The sequence below is a fragment of the Myxocyprinus asiaticus genome, chromosome 21, assembly GCF_019703515.2.
Source record: "Myxocyprinus asiaticus isolate MX2 ecotype Aquarium Trade chromosome 21, UBuf_Myxa_2, whole genome shotgun sequence".
Classification (NCBI taxonomy): domain Eukaryota; kingdom Metazoa; phylum Chordata; class Actinopteri; order Cypriniformes; family Catostomidae; genus Myxocyprinus; species Myxocyprinus asiaticus.
In genome coordinates, this window is record NC_059364.1 from 35,567,947 (window position 1) to 35,590,710 (window position 22,764).

General features: G+C 37.0%; 1 protein-coding gene across 1 annotated transcript in view; it reads left to right on the top strand.

Moving 5' to 3' along the window:
- The first annotated feature begins 1,521 nt into the window (after window positions 1-1,521).
- The window catches only part of LOC127412012 (collagen alpha-1(XIII) chain-like), a 154,960-nt gene continuing 133,717 nt past the window's right edge, over window positions 1,522-22,764 (top strand). Inside the window, exons 1-2 of the mRNA XM_051648017.1 lie at window positions 1,522-2,151; window positions 11,298-11,367. Of these exons, the coding sequence (XP_051503977.1) occupies window positions 1,855-2,151; window positions 11,298-11,367 (367 nt within the window). The 5' untranslated portion in view covers window positions 1,522-1,854. The remainder of the gene's footprint in view (window positions 2,152-11,297; window positions 11,368-22,764) is intronic.

Here is a 22,764-nt window from a genome sequence, read left to right on the forward strand (position 1 = left end):
AATAAACAACAGGACTGAGAGTCCCCAAGCATTTATGATCAAAAGATTATGTTTCATTACAATACATTACATAGTGCAAAATAACAGTTGAAATTAAAGCACAGATGAATACAAATTCACTTTCATAGCACACTCTTAAATATTTGTATATTGTGTATCATATCAAAAATGTAAAAAATACTCATCTGAAATGCCTGCCTGGCTGCTGTCCTCACCCTGTCCCTTGCTGTGATATATCCACATAATCCAGAAAAAAAAAAAAATAAATAAAACAACGTAATCATTTCAGTTGACACCTTTATCTCCATTAAACACATGAACTATATTACACAGACTGTATAAATACTGTATATACTTTAAATTATTATAAATGATATTGGCATGCATGTGTACATTCTTTGTAAAACCAGAAGAGGAGGGACACCCCAGCTGAGTCTGGCTCCTCTCAAGGTTTATTCTCTTCACTAATACATCTTATAGAGTACTTTTTCTTGCCACAGTCAGCTTTGTAGGCTCATTGGGGGCTTAACGAAATCTAGACATGATTTTCTGTAAAACTGTTCACTGGGGGCTTTAAAATGCTGGTGAATTAAACACTGGCCACGACAGTGTTCCTATTAGAGAACTCAGAGGCATGCAGGTTTTATTGAGGCATATTGAAGGTATAATTCACCCAAAAATGACAATTATCTCATCATTTACTCACCCTCATGCTATCCCATATGTGTATGAATTTCTTTCTTCTGCAGAACACAAATGAAGATTTTTAGAAGAATATTTAAGCTCTGTAGGTCCATACAATGCGAGTGAATGGTGACTAAAACTTTGAAGTTCCAAAATCACATAAAGTCAGCATTTACTATCAATCTCCACTTTCACTTTCACATTCTGAACGTAACAGTGAAAAGGGAGACTTATAGAAAAAGGGACTTAAATGTTGATCTGTTTCTCACCCACACTTCTGAAGACATAGATTTAACCACTGGAATCATAACTTTTACGTAGCCTTTATGCGATTTTTATGTGATGGAGCAACATAATTTGTGTGAAATCAAATAATAACTAAAGGTTGTTTTGGTCAGAATTATAATAAAGGTGATAGGCTACTGTGTAAATATAGGGACAATAGTTATAGGCAAAAATTTGTCAACTTAGGCAACTACTTTTGAGACAGATAGATGCTTTGAGTAATAAATTAAAAATAATTCTTCTTCAAAATAACCACTCCAGGAAAGGTTTAACCAATCAAGTATTTGGGGCTTTAGTGGCATTTTACAAACGTAATACTTCTCTCAATGAAATTTTAAGTAGATATCTTAATGATTAATCAATTTCATCTGCTTGAATGATTTTGTGGTGTTTCATGTCCACTTTACGCGTAGATTCACTGCACCTAAAAATATCTTTCACAAGAGTCGAATCAAAGCAGGGGTCAGTCAGCTCCTCCGTGAATCCCGCCCTGCCGTTTAGCCTAAATAAACCGAAAGGAGGGGCTTGTCCGGGACAGAGAAGCGCAAGGACCTTCTGTGCCGTAAGTAGTGTGTGTCAGGTTTCATTCTGAGAGAGATTCAAGCGCGCAGCAGTCAGAGAAACCCGTCAAATGGCACGACTCATCCGCACGGACTCCCAATAGAGCCGGACCTTACTGAACCACAATCTCCATGCACTTGAATCAGCAGCATGCCTCCGTTGAGGTCGCTTTGAAGATTGATATAATCAGATGAAAAAAGGGTTATGCGTCAGTGAATTACCTGAAAGGAGAACTTTTAATCGCTTTTTTGAACCCAGACCCTGCTCAGCCTGATAAAGTAGTGGATAAATATTAAATAGCCTATATAAGATAGTTTAACAGACATGGAGGACACGAAATTGAGAGTATCACCACAGTCCACCCATGACAGGACTTCTGTGGAGCATCCTTACCAAAAGCACCTTTGGACAAACTGGAAGGACATGTATAGTAAATGCGTGTACACCGCACTGTGTTTGATCTCGTTTGGAGTTTGCGTGTTGCTTTACCTGAGGACGTCGGATCTGCAGTCCAGAGTGCTCAGTTTGGAAAAAGACAGAGATCCCCGAATCTCGAGTTGGATCTCTTTAGAACAGGTGGAGCCCGTTCTCTGGAGTCGACTCGATCAGATTTTAGAGGAGGTGAGCGGTCCCTTTTTTTTTCTTCTTCTTCTTCTTCTTAAAAAAAAAAAAAAATAAATAAAAAAAAAAATAAAAAAATACTTTAATAATAATAATAATAATAATAATAATACATTCTAATCTCACTGCGATTTATATCAAACTGAGCTGTCAACACATTTTGCTGCCCATTTGCGCAAGACGCAAATCAGTGTGATGTAGCTAGTAATAACAGAAATGTCAATCATCAAAATAGTCCAACTGTCTGCTATGCTTTGGGTCCAAGGATAGAGTGAAAGAGGAGATTTTAATATTGTCCCACCTTGAGAAGCGTTGTGTCTCAACGGGAGGAACTTGTTGAGTCTTTGACAAATGTGTGTTCAGAAAGTTCATTGAGTACAGTGACTTTAAGTTCCTGGAACTACATCCAGGTGTATGAAAATATGAATTTAAAGTAGAGAAATTGACGAGCTAAACTGACAAACTCCTGTGTCAGTCTTTCTCTTTTGGTTTTACTGGCCCTCGTTTATTTACTCTCTTTCACCGTGCACATTTTGCGCTCTGGGGACATTTATTTATATTTATTCATTGTTATTGCTAGGTATCGTTTTAATAGTCTTTAAATTGTTTTGTTATCTGTTTATAACACATTTGTCTTTTGATGCCTTCTTGGCTATAGGTCACTAGTTTTTAAATCATAATTAAACTTAATTTACCTGATTAAATAAATCTATGAGCTACTAACTATAACCAATACAAAAAAATATTTTCTCTTTGGCAAGCCCCCAAATGACTGAGTAAACTTGTGCCTTCAATTGAGCAATGGCGTTTTCAAAACTTGTGTAATTAAGTTCACTTAACTTGGTGATCATATAGAATGAACTTAATTATTTAAGTTAAGGTTACTAGATGCAAGTAGATGTAACTCAGATTTGCTATTTAAATGTTGTTGTTTCTACTTAATAATGTTAATTAAATGGACTCAATTCTACACTGAAAACTAGAGCCCGACCGATATGGGATTTTTGAGACCGCTACCGATTTTAGAAGGGGAAAATTCACCGATTACTGATATGGTGGCCGATATAGTTAATTTTGAGCTGGAATGAAAACAGATCTTTTCTATGTGGATTGTGCACTGATTTTGCACCGATATGACTATGCAAAGGTACTCAAGGCTGCTTTCTTTTTTGGGGGGGGGGGGGATTTACCCTTTTTCACCCAATTTGGAATGCCCAATTCCCAATGCGCTTTTAAGTCCTCATGATCGCGTAGTGATTCGCCTCAATCCGGGTGGCAGAGGATGAATCCCAGCTGCCTCCGCATCTGAGACTGCCAACCCACGCATCTTATCACGTGGCTTGTTGAGCGTGTTGCCGCGGAGACATAGCGCATGTGGAGGCTTCATGCCATCCACCGCGGCATCCACATTCAACTCACCACACGCCCCACCGAGAACAAACCACATTATAGCGACCACGAGGAGGTTACTCCATGTGAATCTACCCTCCCTAGCAACCGGGCCAATTTGGTTGCTTAGGAGACCTGGCTGGAGTCACTCAGCACGCCCTGGAATTCAAACTAGCGAACTAGCAAACTCCAGGGGTGGTAGCCAGCGTCTTTTACCACCGAGCTACCCAGGCCCCTCTTAAGGCTGCTTTTTTAAGCATATATTTTTATCAAAGTATATTTTACATTATTATTATACATTGTCAACAAATTCTAGAAATGAACACTGAGAAAATAAAGAATAAATAAAAATACATACTGTATGTTCAGTATCAGTCAGTTGCTGACCATTTAAATAAAGAATAAATTAAAATACAATAAATAGCTAAATAAGCATCAGTACTATATGTTTAGTATCAGTCAAATGCTGACCATTAAAATAAAGAATATATTCAAATAAAATAAATAGCTAAATAAACATCAGTACTGTTTAGTATCAGTCAAATGCTGACTATATTAATACTGCCAGTCAATTATTGGCAGATTGTAAAACAAGAAGCATTTACACCTGCCGAGACAAGAGATAAACAGCGGCAGCTGTGTTACACCGTATTCTGCTATACAAGTTCAGGGTAAACTTTTAAATATTACATTTTGTAAATGCAACGACTGGAATTGTTCGGTTGAAGGGGGTACCAAACTGTGAATCCTGAACAAAACAGTTAGGTGAATACATGTTTACACATATGCTTCCACTCAGCTGACAAGCAATGAAAGTAGCTATGTGGTTAGCTAGTTAGCTATAAGCTCGTTGTCACGGAGAGTAAAAGATGGACCAGCATTGCGTCTCACCAGCTAGGTAACAACGTAGTGTGAAATCAACACTCAGCAGACACAATCCACCACCGCACCGTTGTCTGCTGAGCTGCAAAACGATGCTCTGATGTTTATATTTGTTATATTGAAAAGGGAAAATGATGGGGTCATTGTTTATTAACTTTCCAGTATGTATTTCACAAACTAGTTAGCAACTTACCGAGAAGACACCGCTCAACTCCGCACCACTTAACTCCGCCCTGTCTGCAGAGCCACCGTCAGTTCAGCTCTGTAAACAATGGAGTCAGAGCACGCTCTGCTGGACAAACTACGCTATGAAACCAATTCTAAAGCATTGTTTTCTGCATTATATGTTCTGAAAAAAAGTTTTCATATCTGCACATATCGGTAAACATATATGCCGATACCGATATATCGGTGAAAGGTTGACCGATATATCGGTCGGGCACTACTGAAAACCCTAATAAGTTCATTGCACTCATTTGACTGAGTAAACTTGTTCCCTCAATTCCATTGAGTAATGGGGTCTCCCAAAACTTGAGTATTTAAGTTCAATTAACTTGGTTTTTAAGTAGAGTGAACTTAACTATTTAAGTTGAGTTAACTACATGCAAGTAGACTTAACTCAGATTTTAATTTAAATATTGTTGTTTCTACTGTTGCACATTTTAATTTAATTGATTCAGTTTTAGATCAAACAACAGCACAGCTCAAATAAAGATGATAACTGATTCTAGGTCAGTTATTAAATAATTCTTTACAGAAATGCATATATGCACTTCAGCTGCACATGCACAAGGAGAACTGAGATAGTGTGACCAGGGTCCAACTTGAGCAAAGAGACACAGATCACCCTAATGGTGACATTACACCAAACATCTATTTGCAGTAAAGCATAAATAATACAACAAAAGAGCTAAAACATCTATGAATTCTTAATAACAATTATTTAAATTCCCCAAAAGGGATTGAGGGTATTCCCCGTAGCCTCAATGTTGTACTCAGTAGTTTGAGTTATTAACACTTCAGATCTTAAATCTATGGATTTTTAAGAAAAATAAGCTCAATGAACTAAAATATTTGAGTTTTGAGTCCAAAACTTGACATTTCAAGTAATGCTTAATTAAGACAACTTGATTTTTACAGTAATGACAACTTTAGTGTTTACAGTGTAATTCAAACATCAGATAACAACTCAAAAATTATTTATCTCAAGTGTTTCAATATTAAAAGGAGAGGTCATGACCTTCAGTCCTGTACCATGTTGCCAAAATACTTCAAGGGATGGTTCACCCAAAAATGAAAATTCTCTCATTATTTACTCATCCTCATGCCATCCCAGATGTGTATGACTTTCTTTCTTCTGCTGAACACAAATAAAATGTTTTAGAAGAATATTTCAGCTCTATAGGTCCATGCACATGAATGGTGGCCAGAAATTTGAAGGTCCAAAAAGCACATAAAGGCAGCATAAAAGTAATCCATAAGACTCCAGTGGTTTAATCTATATCTTCAGAAGTGATATGAGAAGTGTGGGTGAGAAACAGATCAATATTTAAGTCCTTTTTTACTATAAATCTCCACTTTCAAATTCCACATTCTTCTTTTGTTTTTGCCAATTCACATTCTTCATGCATATCGTCATCTACGGGGCAGGGAGGAGAAGGACTAAAATATTGATCTGTGTCTCTCCCACACCTATCATATTTCTTAAAAAAAAAAAACATGGATTTAACCACTGGAGTCATATGAATTACTTTTATGCTGCTTTTATCTGCTTTATGGAGCTTCAAAGTCTGGTCACCATTAACTTGCATTGTATGGACAGAGCTGAGATATTCTTCCAAAAATCTTTGTTTGTGTTCAGCAGAATAAAAAAAAGTCACACATCTGGGATGGCATGAGAAAACTTTAGGGTTTACCATGTTCACATCATTATCACAGTATGTGAGGACAATGTGTGAGGACTAATTAAATGTTTATAATACAGAATAAAGTTTGTTTGGTACATTTCGAAATCATATAAAAAGGTCGCCCTATTTGAACTATTGCGTTTGCTGCTGCCAGATCAGATTCTTCTACATGGCTCCATATTTTTCACATCCTGTCTAGCACAGATATAGAATGACTGTCTGTAAATAACATAAGCACATTGCTAAATTTGCCTGCTGCGTATGTGATATCCACATTATTGATGTGATCCTAGATACATTCCTATTATTCTCTATTTTCCTCATTAAATGTAAGCAAATTCTATTCAGTGATTAGCATGTCTACTCCTGCACACTATAACTACTGTTGTTTAGTGAAAACATTATTTGTAGCATTCAAAACCTGCCTGAACACATTGTGTCACCTTACAACCACCTGTTTTTCATCAACAGTCAACCAGTTAGGGCTCTAACCAGCTTCAGCACTAGCCGAACACACGTTGTCTAGTGTCGCAATGAGTGGTGAGGTTGAGAAAAGTAAGATATAACATCGCCTGCGGCCCTGGTCCCTTCACACTGGCCTCTGGTTATTCATCACCTAGATACATGTCAAATTTTGCAGTGTTAAAAGTCTCTTGGATAGCAAAAACAAAGCTTGGAGAATGGCTGCCATCTTACTACCCGCAGTTTGTAAAGCAATAGTCTGTAGACGATGTTGCAGTTGAATATCTAATGTGTTAATGAGACAAAACAGACTGGAGCAGAGGCAGTAAGCCACATCGCAGTTGAGGCAAAGGAAGAGTCAATCTGAAGTTGAGTGTAATGGTGTTAATTGCATTATGGTGTCTGAATAGTGATGTATCATTTACTCTCAGTGAATCAGGGTTTTGTTTAATAGTAATAGGGCTTTAAAAACATCTGAAGTGCATTTATTATCAGGGTGTTCTGTTATCAAGAACAGATGTTTCTCATAAACATGCTGACAGCAAACATTTCAGCATCACCATAAAATTGGATGCATGGTTCTGCATTTACTTACATGAAGCCTTTATGAAAATTGAGAAACATCTAAACGGAATGTGTCTGTTGAAGTAGAAAATGGTGCTGATTTAACTATTTATAATAGAATGTGCCAGTCCTTTAAGGGTGTAATCAAGATCTGGTCGGGGGAGAAGTAGCTGAGAGTGTAAAAGAAAGAGATGGAAAGAGAGATAAAGTTAGGCCTGCAGGCACAAATCTGGGGTCTTATTAGTAATCGGTCACTGGAATTGTAAAATGTTTTGTCATCCTTTCAAAGTAGATTGTTAAAACCAGATCAAATACTAGGTATCGAGTTACCATTAAAGCTGGGAGGCAGAGAATGTCCCCTCCCTCCTAACCTACCCATGAAAGCTTTGGGGGATCAGCTGTCTCATATCATTATGGCAAACTTACCATATACATCACACAAGATGTTGTCATCTTATAGAAATAGTTCACCCAAAAATGAAAATTCTCTCATTTACTCACCATAATGTCCTTCCAAACCCGTATGACTTTCTTTCTTCTGCGGAACACCAAAAGAGATGTTTTAATGAATAGCCACACGAGCCAATGTGAACGAGTTTCTGACAACGACATTCTGACAGACGTCAAGATATTCACTGAATAATTGACTTGAATCTTGCCAAAACCTATCTTATGCCTTTAGGAGACTTGGTTGCATGGGCTACTTTTATACTTTTGGGTCCTTTTTTACGCTTTAAAGTGAGTCACTGTCAACTGCCAAAAACAGACTGCCATATTCACTAAAACATCTTTTTTGTTCTGCAAAAGAAAGTCATATAGGTTTGGAACAACACAAGGGTGAGTAAGTCATGACCGAATTTTCATTTTTGGGCAAACTATTCCTTTAAATTCAGCATGAAATTATGTTTTCAAACCATTTTACTTCTGTAAGTTGGCATATTTCAGAGTAAAACAGGATATTCGTTGAGAAAGAATTTAGTATGGGATGATACTGCATTTACTTGAATAGAGGTGGTCAGAGACGAGGGGTTGAAAAAGAGATTTGTGACATCAGAAGAAAAAGAAAATAATTTCAGAAGCAGAGCAAGTTAATACATTTTAAAACATATTTTCATTTGGAATAACGTGCCATGGTGAATTGTGCACAATGAGACCAGGAACATACATTAAGAAAGTTAATATGATAATTTTTTTATGTTAACACCTTTATTCAAGCAGGGGCCATTCACAACAAACACGTGTTTGCGTCAGTCTGCGCTGTTTTTCAATTTGTTTTTCTCTGTAAACAATGGTAAACAATGGTCTTTGACATAGAGTTTCAAATGTAATAAAGCAGAGTCATTGTTTCTTTAGATGTCGTTCATATTCAGTGTAACTTTACATTCATCACTGGTTATCGTTTGGTAAAAATGGCACAGTACCTTATTTTTTATGAGAGCACTTAGCTTTAAGTGCAACAGACTTCTTACATGCCATGATTTGACTTAAAAACACCAATTAGATTGAAAATGGTCAGTATTTTTTGCATAAATTTGGACGTAACCTGGGAACGGAGCAATGGAAAATCATGGATTAAAGCTTTGGCAAACCCTGTTTAATATGTACAGTATATTGCTCCTGTGGAAAAGTCGTTAGAACACACTACAGGTTTCCTTCAAATTGTAATCCATTTTCCACATTTTTTTGTGCTTACACAACAAGCGTCTGTTGGTTAACCCAGCTGTCACACATACAATATATTTTAACGCATTCTTCAGCTTTTCCTTCTTTTCTTATGATCCACTAGCTCTATTTCTGTTTAATATTATCTATAGTGCTGCTGAGTTCAATAATTTGGAAAACTTGCCACAATAGCTTGTATCGTCTGAGACCAGTCTGAATAAAGACTACTCCAGCTGGGAAGAGGATCTGAAAGTATCGACCAAATAAAGGCCCTGGACGGTTTGTGGTTAATATAAACTGGGGCAAGAAAAATGTCAGATTACTGGTCAATAATTATGTATCTCAAGTGTTTCAATATTAGAAGGAGAGGTCCTGTACCATGCTGCCTAAAATACTTAAGGGATTTGTTCACCCAAAAATGAAAATTCTCTCATCATTTACTCACCCTCATGCCATCCCAGATGTGTATGACTTTCTTTCTTCTGTAGAACACAAATAAAGATTTTTAGAAGAATATCTCAGCTCTGTAGGTCCATACAATGCAAGTCAACAGGATCCAAAACTTTGAATCTCCAAAAAACATATAAAGGCAGCATAAAAGTAATCCATACAACTCCAGTGGTTAAACTCATATCTTCAGAAGCGATATGATAGGTGTGGGTGAGAAACAGGTAAATATTTAAGTCAATTTTTACTATAAATCTACTTTCAAACAGCCCTTCTATATGCATTAACAAGAGTTCTTCTTCTTCTGTTTTTTGGCAATTCACACTCTTCATGGATATCACTACCTACTGGGCAGGGAGGAGAAATAAAAATAATAAAAGTAGTAATAGTAATAATATAAATAGTAATACAAGGACTTAAACAATGATCTCTTTCTCACCTACATCTATCATATCACTCCTGAAGAAATGGAATTAACATCTGGGGTCGTATGGATTACTTTTATGCTGCCTTCATTTGCTTTTTGGATCTTCAAAGTTTTGGTCACCATTCACTTGCACTGTGAGGACCTAAAGAGCTGAGACATTCTTCTAAAATCTTTGTTTGTGTTCAGCAGAAGACAGAAAGTCATACACATCTGGGATGGCATGAGGGTGAGTAAATGATGAAAGAATTTTCATTTATGGGTGAACTACTCCTTTAACTATTAAAACTTATTTTAAAAAGTTTTATAAGCTTGGACTAAACCTACAATAGTGCCTCTGTTTAATGTCATGCACAGCTAGTGGAAATTTATTTTTAAGAGAATCTACTGTTCTCTAAATCCCATTCGTCTTGCTTTAGTTAAGCTGTGGTATGGCTTTTACAACATTCTGGAGGGTCTGAATTATATAATTGGTTAAAAAAAAAGAAAGAAATCAAGTTTGAGAAATTATGTGAAAGAAAAATGTTGACCTAGTATACACACGTACATTGCTTATCAAGTAACTTACAACAGTGCTGCACGTGTCAATGCGCTCACAGTACGCTGCTAATAGAGTGGATGGCTCCAACAGCTATGCAGAGACAATAGAAGTTGTGACCCCAGTGAAGGTCGGACCGCCAAATATACAGTGGCCCCCAAAAGTATTTGGACACTAAAGCCACACTTAAAAATGTATTAATCTGCACTAGCACTTAAAATGTATGAATCTGCACTATACAAACAAAATATTAAATGATGCTAGATCCTTTCTTAGACTTAGTGTCAGTTTTCCTGACTTTAGCCATTTTGGAATGACATCAGTCATTTTTGGAATTACTTTGGAATTACCAACTTGCCGCAAGGTCATTTTTAGTATGGTGTATATTTAGTATGGTTTTGTATTTAGGATGTATTATGTCAGTTTCTCTCAGGTTCACACAGGTGTTCAAGCTGTGTATCCAGTGTCCTAGTTTGACAACTACAAAGTGTCCAAATACTTCTTGTCTCAATTTTGAACAGTATATCTATTGTTTTATCATTTAAAAACCTAACCAACCTCTTCTAGTGAAACATTTTGCTTGCAAAGTTTGCGTGCAATATTTCTTTTTACATTTATTTTTACTTGGTTGGATATTTTGTTGTTTCATGCAAGGACATTGTTACATTTGAAATGTTCAAATACTTTTTGGGGTAGGTGTATTTGTTAATCTGTCGAGGTCAGCTATACAATTGTTTTTACTCCATTTAGTTTGAATCTGAATAGTGAAGACTGAAAAAACAAGGGAGTTTTTTTTTTTTATTATACCTCACATACAACATGGTAAATTTGTGCGCTTCTCACTTGAAATGTCCTTCCTGTTCATTTGCAGAAATTAGCAGCACGTCTTCCGAAGATTCGGGCAGCGCGGGATGCTCCTCACAGCTGTCTCTGTCCACCAGGTATGCCTGTTAACCCCATTCATCCACAACCCTCCCCTGATCACATCACACCTGTGCTAATGTGCTCTACCCACTACTTCTGGTATGCTGTTGAATGTAGCTTGCAGTTAAGCCTTTTTGTAAAGGCCTTTTGAGCTTCCACAAAAATGTCTCTTGTCTGTAGATATATTAAGAGACTGCTATTTTTTCCCCAGCTACAGGATAGAGACCCGCACAGTCGATTAGATCCAATTTCCCTCTGTTACGTAAAAGATTGAAACAAGTCCCTTCTTAAAAGGAAAAAAAAAACAACCTCCCCTTCCTGGGCCTTTGCAATCCACAGCACTGCACTTGTGCCCTCGGACTGGCATGGATGAGGTGACAGGTGCAGTCGTATTTTCGGGCGCTGTTGGCAGTCATTGGTTTCTTTTTGTGTTTGAATGGGTTGTGATGCAAGCTGGAGTTCTGGTATGGCGTCATGTGTCTCTTCCTGAGCACAGGGAACAGTCAGCATGGTTCACACCATACTACTAACAAGTCACATCCGTACTCACTGCTTGAAAAAAAAAAAAAAACAGCCTGTTGGTTTGCTGGTCTTAGCTTGGCTGAGCTTGGAGATAATGATGTCCGATTCGAGAATGATTTGTTTTATTGAACAGATTCTTTTTAAAGACTCAATAAAACCAATTTGAAAACCTTTGAACTTCTTTAGGAGTACAGAGACAACTATAAGTAAGCCATTCATAGGTTAATTTTCTCAAAAACTGTAAACACTGTGTCTCTGTGGGGCTGTGAAAATTCCTCTGTTTGTTTTGAGTGACCCATCTCAACAGAGACTATAACATTGACTTGACCAGTGGTGTGAGTTGGGAGTGGAACTACAGTATCTGTTTTTTCAATCAACGGCAGAAGGCATATTCAGAAATCTGTTTTGAAAACAACGTTTATTTGTGCAATTCCATTTGGTGGCGCAGATGTTGCACATCTGTACTTTTCAATACAGGATTTGTTTTTTTTGTTTGTTTTTTTGATGCAGCACCACTTTTGCTGCCCTTTTTTTGGTCATAAATAAAAAAGCCACAATAACATATACATACAGGACAGTTATAAGGGTCAAAGGTAATCTCCCATGGCAGTTAGTAACAACACACCTGAATTCACACATGCATCAGAGAGGCTTAAAATCTGATCTGCTAGTCACATCACAACTGGCTTCTTTGCAGCTACATTTTTATACCTGCTTCCTCAATGTAACCTCCAGATGTCAGTCATTAGACAACAACCTTGCATGTGTGTGTGTGTGTGTGTGTGTGTGTGTGTGACTTTACACATCCCTGAGAACCAGGCCAGATGGTACACACATCTCAGTGTTAATTAAGCTAGTCAGTACCAGTCATTGTTGTGTTAACTGAGTGGAAAGTGTCTTCAGACAGCGTAGTGAAACCAGTTTAAGATGGACATGTCGTGGATGGCTTCTTTAAGAGTAAAGCCTGTTGGGCCAGGTGTGGGCACCGTTTAACAGCAGGCATCCCAGATAATGGCTGTGTTTGTTGTTGTTTGGTCTTTATTGCTGTGCCGTGGGAAAGTGGAAAATCTCGCCATAAAACTGCAGTTTTAAGGAATAGTTCACCCCAAAATGAAAATTCTGTAATTTACTCACCTTCATTTTGTTCCAAACCAGTATGACTTATTTTCCTCCATGGAACACGAAGGGAGAAGTTAATTGATCGTAGACGACAAGTAAGATAAAAGTTTTTGTTTGCAACCATGCACATTTTGTTTACAGTGTGCATGGTTACGCTTTTTATAATGCATACATATAAATACTATGTGTATTATCGGATGTGTTCACATATGTGTCGTTCTCCATGTCGCCAGCTGCTGCCTGTCAATCATTCCAGCACGCAGTGTTCAGATGGCTTCCATTCCATTGTTTATTTTGAGTGCTGAAGGGTGGGCAATAGTGGCCCGTCTGTGGCCCTTTCATCAAAAGCACAGACTCACATGCACGCATATTAGATTGAATTAATGCTGCAACAAGAGAAGAGGAATAACTTTGCTACCCACAATGGCATAATCACACCAACATCACAACAAACTAAGTGTTTAACAAAAACTTCAGTGTATAGTTGGTTTCTTCTCTTCCAGGTTTATAAAGAATGTTACTTGTCTGTCACGTCCAGTTCAACCCAAGTACAGCGTATAATTTCTGGCTTGGGATGTTTAGGAGATGTGCAGTTTGACAGACTATATGAGTAACTGGTGGTTAATTCCTTCCTCTGTTCCATGCATCTCCCTTCAGAAAAAGTGACTTATACCAGCCTAAGGTGGTCTTAGCGGCTTTAAGCTGGTCTAGCTGGTCTCCCAGCATGGCTAAGCTGGTGTTTATCTTGAGTAGCTGATCGGCCAGCTGGTCTCCCAGCTAAAAAAGTGCCCAAAACCTCTTTAAAACCATCAAAACAGACCAGCATAAGCAGCTTTGTCAGGCTAAGAGACCAGATAACCACTTTAGGCTGGTTTAAGCTGTTTCTGTCAACAGAGCTCTCAGGAACAACTTGTTTTAAGATTGTAGCACCACTGTAGCTCCATTGCACTCCAAAAACACCTGGCATATAAGCTTAGGGAATGTTTTAACACATCCAAATGAGTTTATTCTTTTCTGATTTTCTGAATCTCAAGGGGTTTCAGAGGTTAAGTTCACTCAGCTCATGTTTAAAAACTCATTTGGCCCATTCTGATTCACTCTGAAATCCTCCAAGATTTGTTTTTGTTAACAAAGTCACAGTCTGTTCATACACACAACTGTTTACCCTCCAGCATTGCACATTTCAGCGGTTACAGTGCCACACATTCTCACTCTCATAGTGGACTGTCAGAATATTTGGCACAATTTTAGAGATGTACTTCACCTAAGTGTGCCCATTCTCTCATTCAAGACCCTTGATTTGCCCCTCATTTATTCTGATTGTCACCACATACTAACAGTACACCAGAATTCATAAATAGCAATGGCACGTAACTTTAAGAAGGTATGTTCTGACTGTATATTTTCTGTAATGGATTGACTAGATTATTATCTATTTTTCAGAATGATGATAATTGAGAATTCTCTGGGAGTATTAAACATATTAGACATATGCTATTGAGTTTTTATTTAAAAATAGCAAATTATTTAAATTCTATATTAACCCTTAAATTCATGTGAATTTCAACACTCATATTTGTGTCATTAGAGACCCATCACTTATATCTATCACAGATGGATCTAAAAAATGCCCAGATAGTGTACAATTATCAAAATAATTTCAAGACAATTAGAAAATAATAGAATAAAATATATTTTTATGTTTTAGTTTTCATTTATCAAAGAGAAAAAGCAACAAATCAGGACAAATCTAGAACAGGGTTTATTATTTTCACACTGAAATGTCATGAGACGCAACTGTCTGTCAAACACATATTGAGCTACACATAACACATGAGATACACATAAGCTACACAAAGTTACACATATTTTTTCAGGCACTTATTGAGACTAAATAGATGGAAAACTTACATAATTTCAGAAGTACACCAAAATGACAATAGTCATATCTTACTGTTCGTGTGATGTACTAGCTATAGTTTACTTCCATATTTCTTCATCAAACAGCAATGTCAAATGTAAATCAAGTCAATCACTGAAATAACAGTGCCACCTTGAGTAAGAAATAACTTGTATAATATGTATGTGTACATGCATATGGAATACTGAATATTCACCATTGTTGTTAATTTATTGTTGCACAGAAAATCAATATGAGATAGTATTTATTTGTATGAATATAGTACTCATTTCTCTTTTAATAAACAAAGAAATAGATATTCTGTGATAGTAAACTTAAATAGATGTGAAATAATCATACAGATCTAATTTATGGAAGTGCAAATAATAATAATAATAATAATAATAATAATAATAATAATAATAAACACTCTTACATACTTAGGGTCTCTAATGACCTTATACACTTTTGGCACTTAAACCATTAAAAAAAATTTGTTTTGCAATTTGGCCATTTGTTGTTGCTGTTGTTGTTTTTTTTGTTTTTTTTACACTATTTATAAGAGAGAGGTTGAGAAATACTAAAAAGGAGTGGGCACAACTCCAAAAAAGCGATGAGGTGCGGTACGGGGTGGAATGAGGTTCCCGGATCACTAAAGACCTGAGGTATGCTTTTAAGGGATAATGCAGTTTATAACAAGGGTTCTCAACTGGTGGGTCACAACCAGTAATTGTCTGTTCTAATTAGGATAACAAAATAAATGAGCTTATTAACTTTTAAAAGGTATTATACATACTTTGCAATCGCATATCTTTTGTTTTTGTACATCCAATCAAACTCTACGGTATTTTGCAGCAGATTCATCCATCACTTTGTAAAAGCTAAGCAAATCAGGAATATGTCAACATGGAAGGTGTGGTGAACAGGGCGTGACCAAGCGATAAGGATGGACGGCTGGGGGAGAATTATCGCAATCAGTCGGGAGAGAGATAAAGAGGAGCCAGTGCCACAGTTCGAGAGAGAGATGCACAAAGTGTGTGCGTGCGTGTGCTGTGCGTGCGTGCGTGCGTGACTTACGTTGGATTGTCCACCTGGCTCCCGCTTCCTCCTTCATAAGAAAGGCAGAGGTCTGCCACAGAAGGTTATGTGACATGCCTTTATCCCTCAAAACCATGAACAATATATGACTCCGACTACCTTAAATATGGCTTGAAATGAGGATAAACATGGCTTGTGCTGCCCACCATGTGTTTTGTGCAATTAATTATTGGCAAGAGCATGAAACCATCAAAAAAAACAAGAGCCATTTAGAAAAAAAACACAAACTATTAAAACAAGCCTGTTGAAATTTCTGAAATAAATTATTAAATATGCAAATACATTTCAGTGTTTGAATTTAAGGACATTCTTGTTCACCTTTTTACAAAAAACAATTATGGTTCTGGGTTGGGTGGCTACTAGAATGTAAAATCTGGATCCTGAAACAAAACCAATTGAGAACCACTGTTTTAACAATGGTAAATCTTCAGTGTGCATGTTTAGCTGTGAACTCAATGCCCTCTGAACAGATGTGTTTATATAAACATCATTTTTTGTCATAGCTTGTCATAGACAGGCAGGATGCGTCCCAGTGCTGTTAACAGTGACTCGTGAAGCTTTTTCACAATTTAGCTGCCAGAGGAAACAAGAACATAGTATGTATACATAAAGACAATGATTTATGGTTGTAAAAAATATACTTGAAACAGCGTGTTTATATGCCATGCTATTGTTGCTGGTACGGTGGTCATGGTGACGTGGAAACCAAATGCATGCAGCTCGAGGTGTGAAGGAACACTGTAGAAAATCACAGCATGATGATGGATAAGATGCTCTTTTGTTCTTGAAGAGATTTGTAAAAATTATCCCAAAGGCACTTGCTGCCAACAAATTTGTCAGTGTACAGGAAAACTTCCGTGACAGTTAGATTGAATCCAGGCCCAAGCATCCAGAATGCTTTTGAATCCACACATTGTTTGCAGAAAAGCTGAATGGCACTTTCTTGGACATACTATTAGGAAAAGAAGAGAAAAGAGACTGTCGGCCTCTCTGACACGATACACCACCCACCCCCGTTGCTCTTATTTCCACAAAACCAAACATCCAATTCCCCAATGGATTTAGCTTCTCTGTGACTGAATTCAGACCACAGGCCAACATCGGTGGCATTTGTGGTGTTATAGGGGGTCTTAAGCGATGGAGTAAGAGGGCTATCTTTGGATGTGTGCATCACGGACACTAGTTTTGACAGCTCCTCTGCTGGTCTTCTGTGGATTTCTGTGGCGGCCGTAGAGAGAAAAACATCATAGCATTTCATTGTGTGCCAATCTGAGAGGATTAATCACAAGGAAGACACTGAGCAGGGTGACAGGAAGTGCCAGAGGGTGTAGGCTTCTAAAGCCCCAAGCTTTACTGGCAGGAAGTGACTTTTGACAGTTTACCTGGAAGCTGTCCGACAAGAAGCCATATCTAGTGTGTGCAATCTGAGCTTGATTCAGGTGATTTTACGTATAAGATATTTGCCATTTTTAACATCCCCATCATCCAAAAAAGCAACAACAACACATCCCAGATAATTGTTTTTATTGCTCAGGTGTTGCTCTTTCAAAGCTATAAGACTTAATTGAGTTCTCAGTTATGTTTTTTTTAAGTATCAACTTTGATTTAAAATAGCTTAGGAGGAATAAAAAGGGACAGAAATAAGAAAATTGTTGACATGCCTTAATAGTATAGTCCTATAAAATCAACATAGATAGCAAAGATAATTTGGTCTTTTTGGAAGAATTTGATGAGAAATGTTTGATTTCATATTGAAATTGCGCTGATTGCAGACTTTGGTATCTTGGCAAATCTGAGCACATTTTGAGGCATTGTTAAGATCTCTTCTGAAGCTCTAGATGAGATACAAGTGGCACATGTGGCGACAGTTTTGCAAAATGATATTACATGGCTCCTTACATATATCGCTGCAATTCCTATGTGAAATGTCCACTGAGTGGTGCTTATGTTCTCCCATACAAATGAGGGTTTTAAGGTTAATGCTCTATTGAGTTTTAAATCAGCAAAACGACATCCTAAACCTTAAACCTAAATGATAATGTCATAAAAAGCAAATGAGACAAGAAAAATGGAATTGCTGAAGCAATCATGTCATTTTGTGGTTCTTCTAATACACTTTTGACTCACATGTCGACTTGTGTGCTCTTCGAGACACGTATCCCAGTCTTTGGCATAGCAAGTGCAACGCTCTATCAGTTGAGCTACTGCCCAATTTGAATGTGTTTGAACAAGCATAAATGTCACCTTGCAAGTCATGCATTAGAGTAAAAGTATTTTGATGTCATAAGATAGCATTGTGTGAGTAACAGGGAGAAAAGTAAGTGTTTATGAACTGATAGTGTGTCCTTTTACTGGTGATTTGTATGAAAGGCAAAAGTCGTTGTTTTAGCACCTCTAGTGTTCATTTAATCTGGAAACTGCCATGATACATACAATGAGCAACATACAAATCATGTTCCCTTGGTAGAGACAGTAGGTTTGTACTCAGGTATTTACTGGTTTAATTGTTGGAACTTCTCTGACTGTGTTATGTTCATACTTTGTAGCCGTTGTATTGGATAAGATATACACTCAGTTGTCAGAGTGGCTCCAGAGCTCACACATGGCCATGGGCACACAACACATGGCATGGTGGGCACTTAGAGAACACCCAATGCATTGCTTGATGACAGACCAATATAGACCCCCAGGTCTGGATCAAAGAGTACTGCGGTTCGTGTGGAGAGAGAGAAATACACAGAAATACAAAGACACAACCTCACAGTTCCCATGTGAAGGGGGCGGTTCAACACACTCAAATTAACTTAGTACATTAAAGCCTGTTTATACTATCTCTTATGAAAGGAGGAAAGAAAAAGAGCAGTTGGAGTTATAAATGCCTTAATGTCCTTGTAAACATGAGGCTTCGTCTGATCTTCACAGCGGGGTCAGGTGAAAGGGTCGTGCTGCTGGTTATTTAAGGAGTTCCAAGTTCACCTTGACTTGTCTGCTGACAGGAAAAGGGGCTTTCGGATCTTGTTTCCTCACCCATGATTACTTTACACTGCAGCTGCCAGAGAGCAGCCTTACTGGGAACAGACAGAGATTGAGGAAGCAGAAAGGACAAGACAGTTTGTGAGACACAGGTTTCAGAATCGGCTTCTTTTAATTCATGAGTTGGAATTGGAATTGAATTGGCCTATGGATGTTAAATTGGAATTTGAAAAGGAATGACAGGTAGAGGAATTTACTGAATTGTTTGGCTACATTTTGAACACTTTGGGGTATTTTTAAGCATATAAAGGTGGCATAATGCTCCTGGAAATACCCCATAAAATACTCAGTTTTTGTTGAGCCTTTCACAGAAGATATTCACATACTGAATTTTCACATCTTGTTTGTATATTTTTGGCTAGACTCAATGGTATGGATTCAATGATACCTGAGGAATATTCACCCAAGACAAAGACAAATCTATTATGAAAATTCACCCAGTGGTTAAATGTCTCAGCTGAAATATTATATTTAATTCTGAGAATGTTGCTTGAATAAATAGTTTGAGGAAATGCACGGTCATTCCTCTGTAGTTGGCCAAAAATGAGCACTAGTTTTTGCTTCAACAGATGCATGATAGCGAATAAGTGGAGGTGAAATTAGATGTAATCGAAACCTAACTCCATTAAGCTTGTCATAAAAATACTGCTGGAATGTCTTTAATGAAAAAAATTCATGTCTGGATATACTGGAATATTGTTTAAATCATAGCAATACTATAATCCACAATTTCACAATCCCAGGAGGTATGAAAATGTTTTCTATAATTGGGTTTACAAAAACCCTGAATTATGAAAATATGCATATAACTCGAAAATATAATAAGTGTGCAAATCATTTATCAAATTGTCATACAGTATTTTTTTATCCCTTTAAGCTTGGATTGGCCTGCAGAGAAGAAAATAATTATCAAAATATGAATAACTACAGTCTTGACCAACACAAAATAGGTATAATTTTAAATCTTAGAAGCTGTACTTTACAATACATGTAGGCATTATGACCAAAACTGAACAAGTGCTTTGAAATTTGCAGATAAATCAGAAATTTTCCATTTTGATAATTTATTAAAAATGTTGCACTGCACATATTATTGCAATCGGTAAAGCATCAAACTGATCAAGTAGCCATGTGTCATATGTTGTTGGAAAGCTATCAAAGAGTAGAATACAACCAACCTGTTTGTTTTACTCACAGACAAAAATATAGTGAGTAAAAGCTAAGTATATGCCTTTGACATACATGTTACATGGAAACAGGTGTTGCTTATAAGCCACATTTTCACTTATAACTTCACGAAAAATAAACAGAACATAAATATCACATACCATTAGTTAGAGGAGGCGATTATCTTTAAAATGAGCCCACACACAAAGCACAATGTGCACACAGCACATAATGTGCTATCGGGCTAAAAACATGTTAAATAATTTTTGTAATGCTATAACTTTTGATTGCTTTGTTGTGTCAACACAAAAATTTACAGGTGACATGATTGGGAACAAAAGAAAAGCAGCTACCTTCGGAGCCACCTTATTTACATCCTGAGATATATAATCCCATATCAAAAAAATATATTTTTTTTGTGATTCTTAGGCTGAGAGTCTCATAATTTGTCATAATCTATATGATTAAATAATAAATGAAACGTTCTCTTTAAAATGATACCAAACAAGTGAACCTATCTTTTTTGTAGAGTTATAAGCCTTTAATTTTGAGTATGCCACTGAAACAGGAATTCTTTAAAAACACTTTCAAATTTAAAGTGTTAAAGGGTTAACAGTGTTTATCTATGGCCTGAATACATAAGGAACCCAAAGATAGACACTTAGAAAAAACGCAAAATACACAGTGATTGTGATTTACAAACAATTTTGATTAACTAATTAAGAACTAATGAGCACAACATGTTGAAACCTTTGCAGATGTCATCTCACCAATTTACTTTTCAAAGCTGCACAAATTTTCTCTTTTTTCAAAATAAAAAATAATTAGTAAATTAATCCAACAGGGGTTACACTGACTAGTCAACTAGTCTATTATTTCTGTGACTAGTTGGTGCATAATCTGTGTTGATAAGTCGCTGATCACATGACTTCACTTGCACTTGTTGTATACATGGCTACCTACCCACATGTTGTTACCAATGACTTTTGTTCTTCACACAAAAGGAAATAAGCATAGTTAGCCTCAGTCACTATTCACTTTCATTGCATCTTTTTCCATACAATGAAAGTGAAAGGTGACTGAGACATTCATGCTTTCTTACATCTCCTTTTGTGTTCCACAGAAGAAAGTAATCCTGCGGGTAAGAAACAAAATGAGGGTGAGTAAATGACAACAGAATTTTCATTTTTGAGTGAACTATCGATTTAATGCCTCCAGTGCAATGGGAGTGCAATCCTTAAAGGTGCATTTTCCTCAAAAATAGCCTATGGGAAGATCACTTACAAATATTTTGAACAAGACACAAATGCATAGAAGTTTTGATTTTATTTGGATATGAACCAACAAACACAAACATCTTCCCACCAGGTTTGAAATTCAGAGAAATGTTAAGTACTTATGCAGATGGTGATAAAAATTTGCAGGAAGCTGAACCAACACAATCTCACAGCTGAACAGAGGAGTGATATATCAAGTGCTATATATGTGGTCACTTCTATTGCCTTTTTTGAAAAAGGACTTTTTAGTCACACGCTGGAGGCATTGTTTCGGTTCGGAAACCTGGAGAGCCAAGCTTCTAAATCTTTCTGGCTCCTAACAGATCATGTGTGTTTGCGTCCCCTGTTGAATTCCACTCGTTGCACACTCTTATACACTCAGGAACATCTGCCAGAAGCTTTTAGGAGATACACATGATCGAAAAAGTGCTCTTTGAAAGAGCATTTATATTGGAAATTTGCCTATGACTTGTGTTTACCGGTAACACAGATTATTACTCTGTAAATGATATATTAAGAATACTATATGTTCTTTTATTATAATTCAAACTCTTATATTTCCAAAAATGGAATGTTAAATTAATTTAATGAAGATTTATTTTTTATGAAGTTAGTTCTGGTCCAACGGCCAAATCACACTCTTGGTCATGTGATATTGCTTAAATAATGGTCATTTTTTAATATAGCAGGCATTTAGATCAGAATAGCAGGCAAGGTACTGTACAAATCTTGGAAAATGTGGTTATTGTTACAATGTCCCATACAATAGCTGTCACATTGAAAATTTATTGAATAGGACACACACAGCAAAACTAAGACAGCAAAATCAATCAAATAATTGGACTACTGGAAAGAATGTAAAACAGTCATTCTAGTCAAAGGATTTACATTCAGTCCAGAAGTCTGATAGTGTGAGATCTTAAAACAAACGTCACATGCAATTTGTCTGGAAATGTGAGTGTGTATCTGTGTGTATGTATGTGTGGACCTTGGTCCCCTTTCCCTAAGGCAGAGTATGTGTTGGCATCATCTGTTGAGGCCCCCTAACTTGCAGCAGACTTCCTGTGGGCATCAAGGTGCATTCTGCTTACTGCCGCTCAGAGGGAGCCAGTTCACTTCTTATGTTAACAGCTCTGGGCAGACGTCCAAAAGCAACAGTTTTTATTATATTTGAAAGTAGAAAAAAAAAATCCCCTATTGGACTCTTTTTGTTCCGCAGGCTATTTACTTTAACAGTAGTCGAAATTGTAGTAGCACATTTCTAAAGGTCGTGTGTCACCTTTTAGAGCCTAAGACTA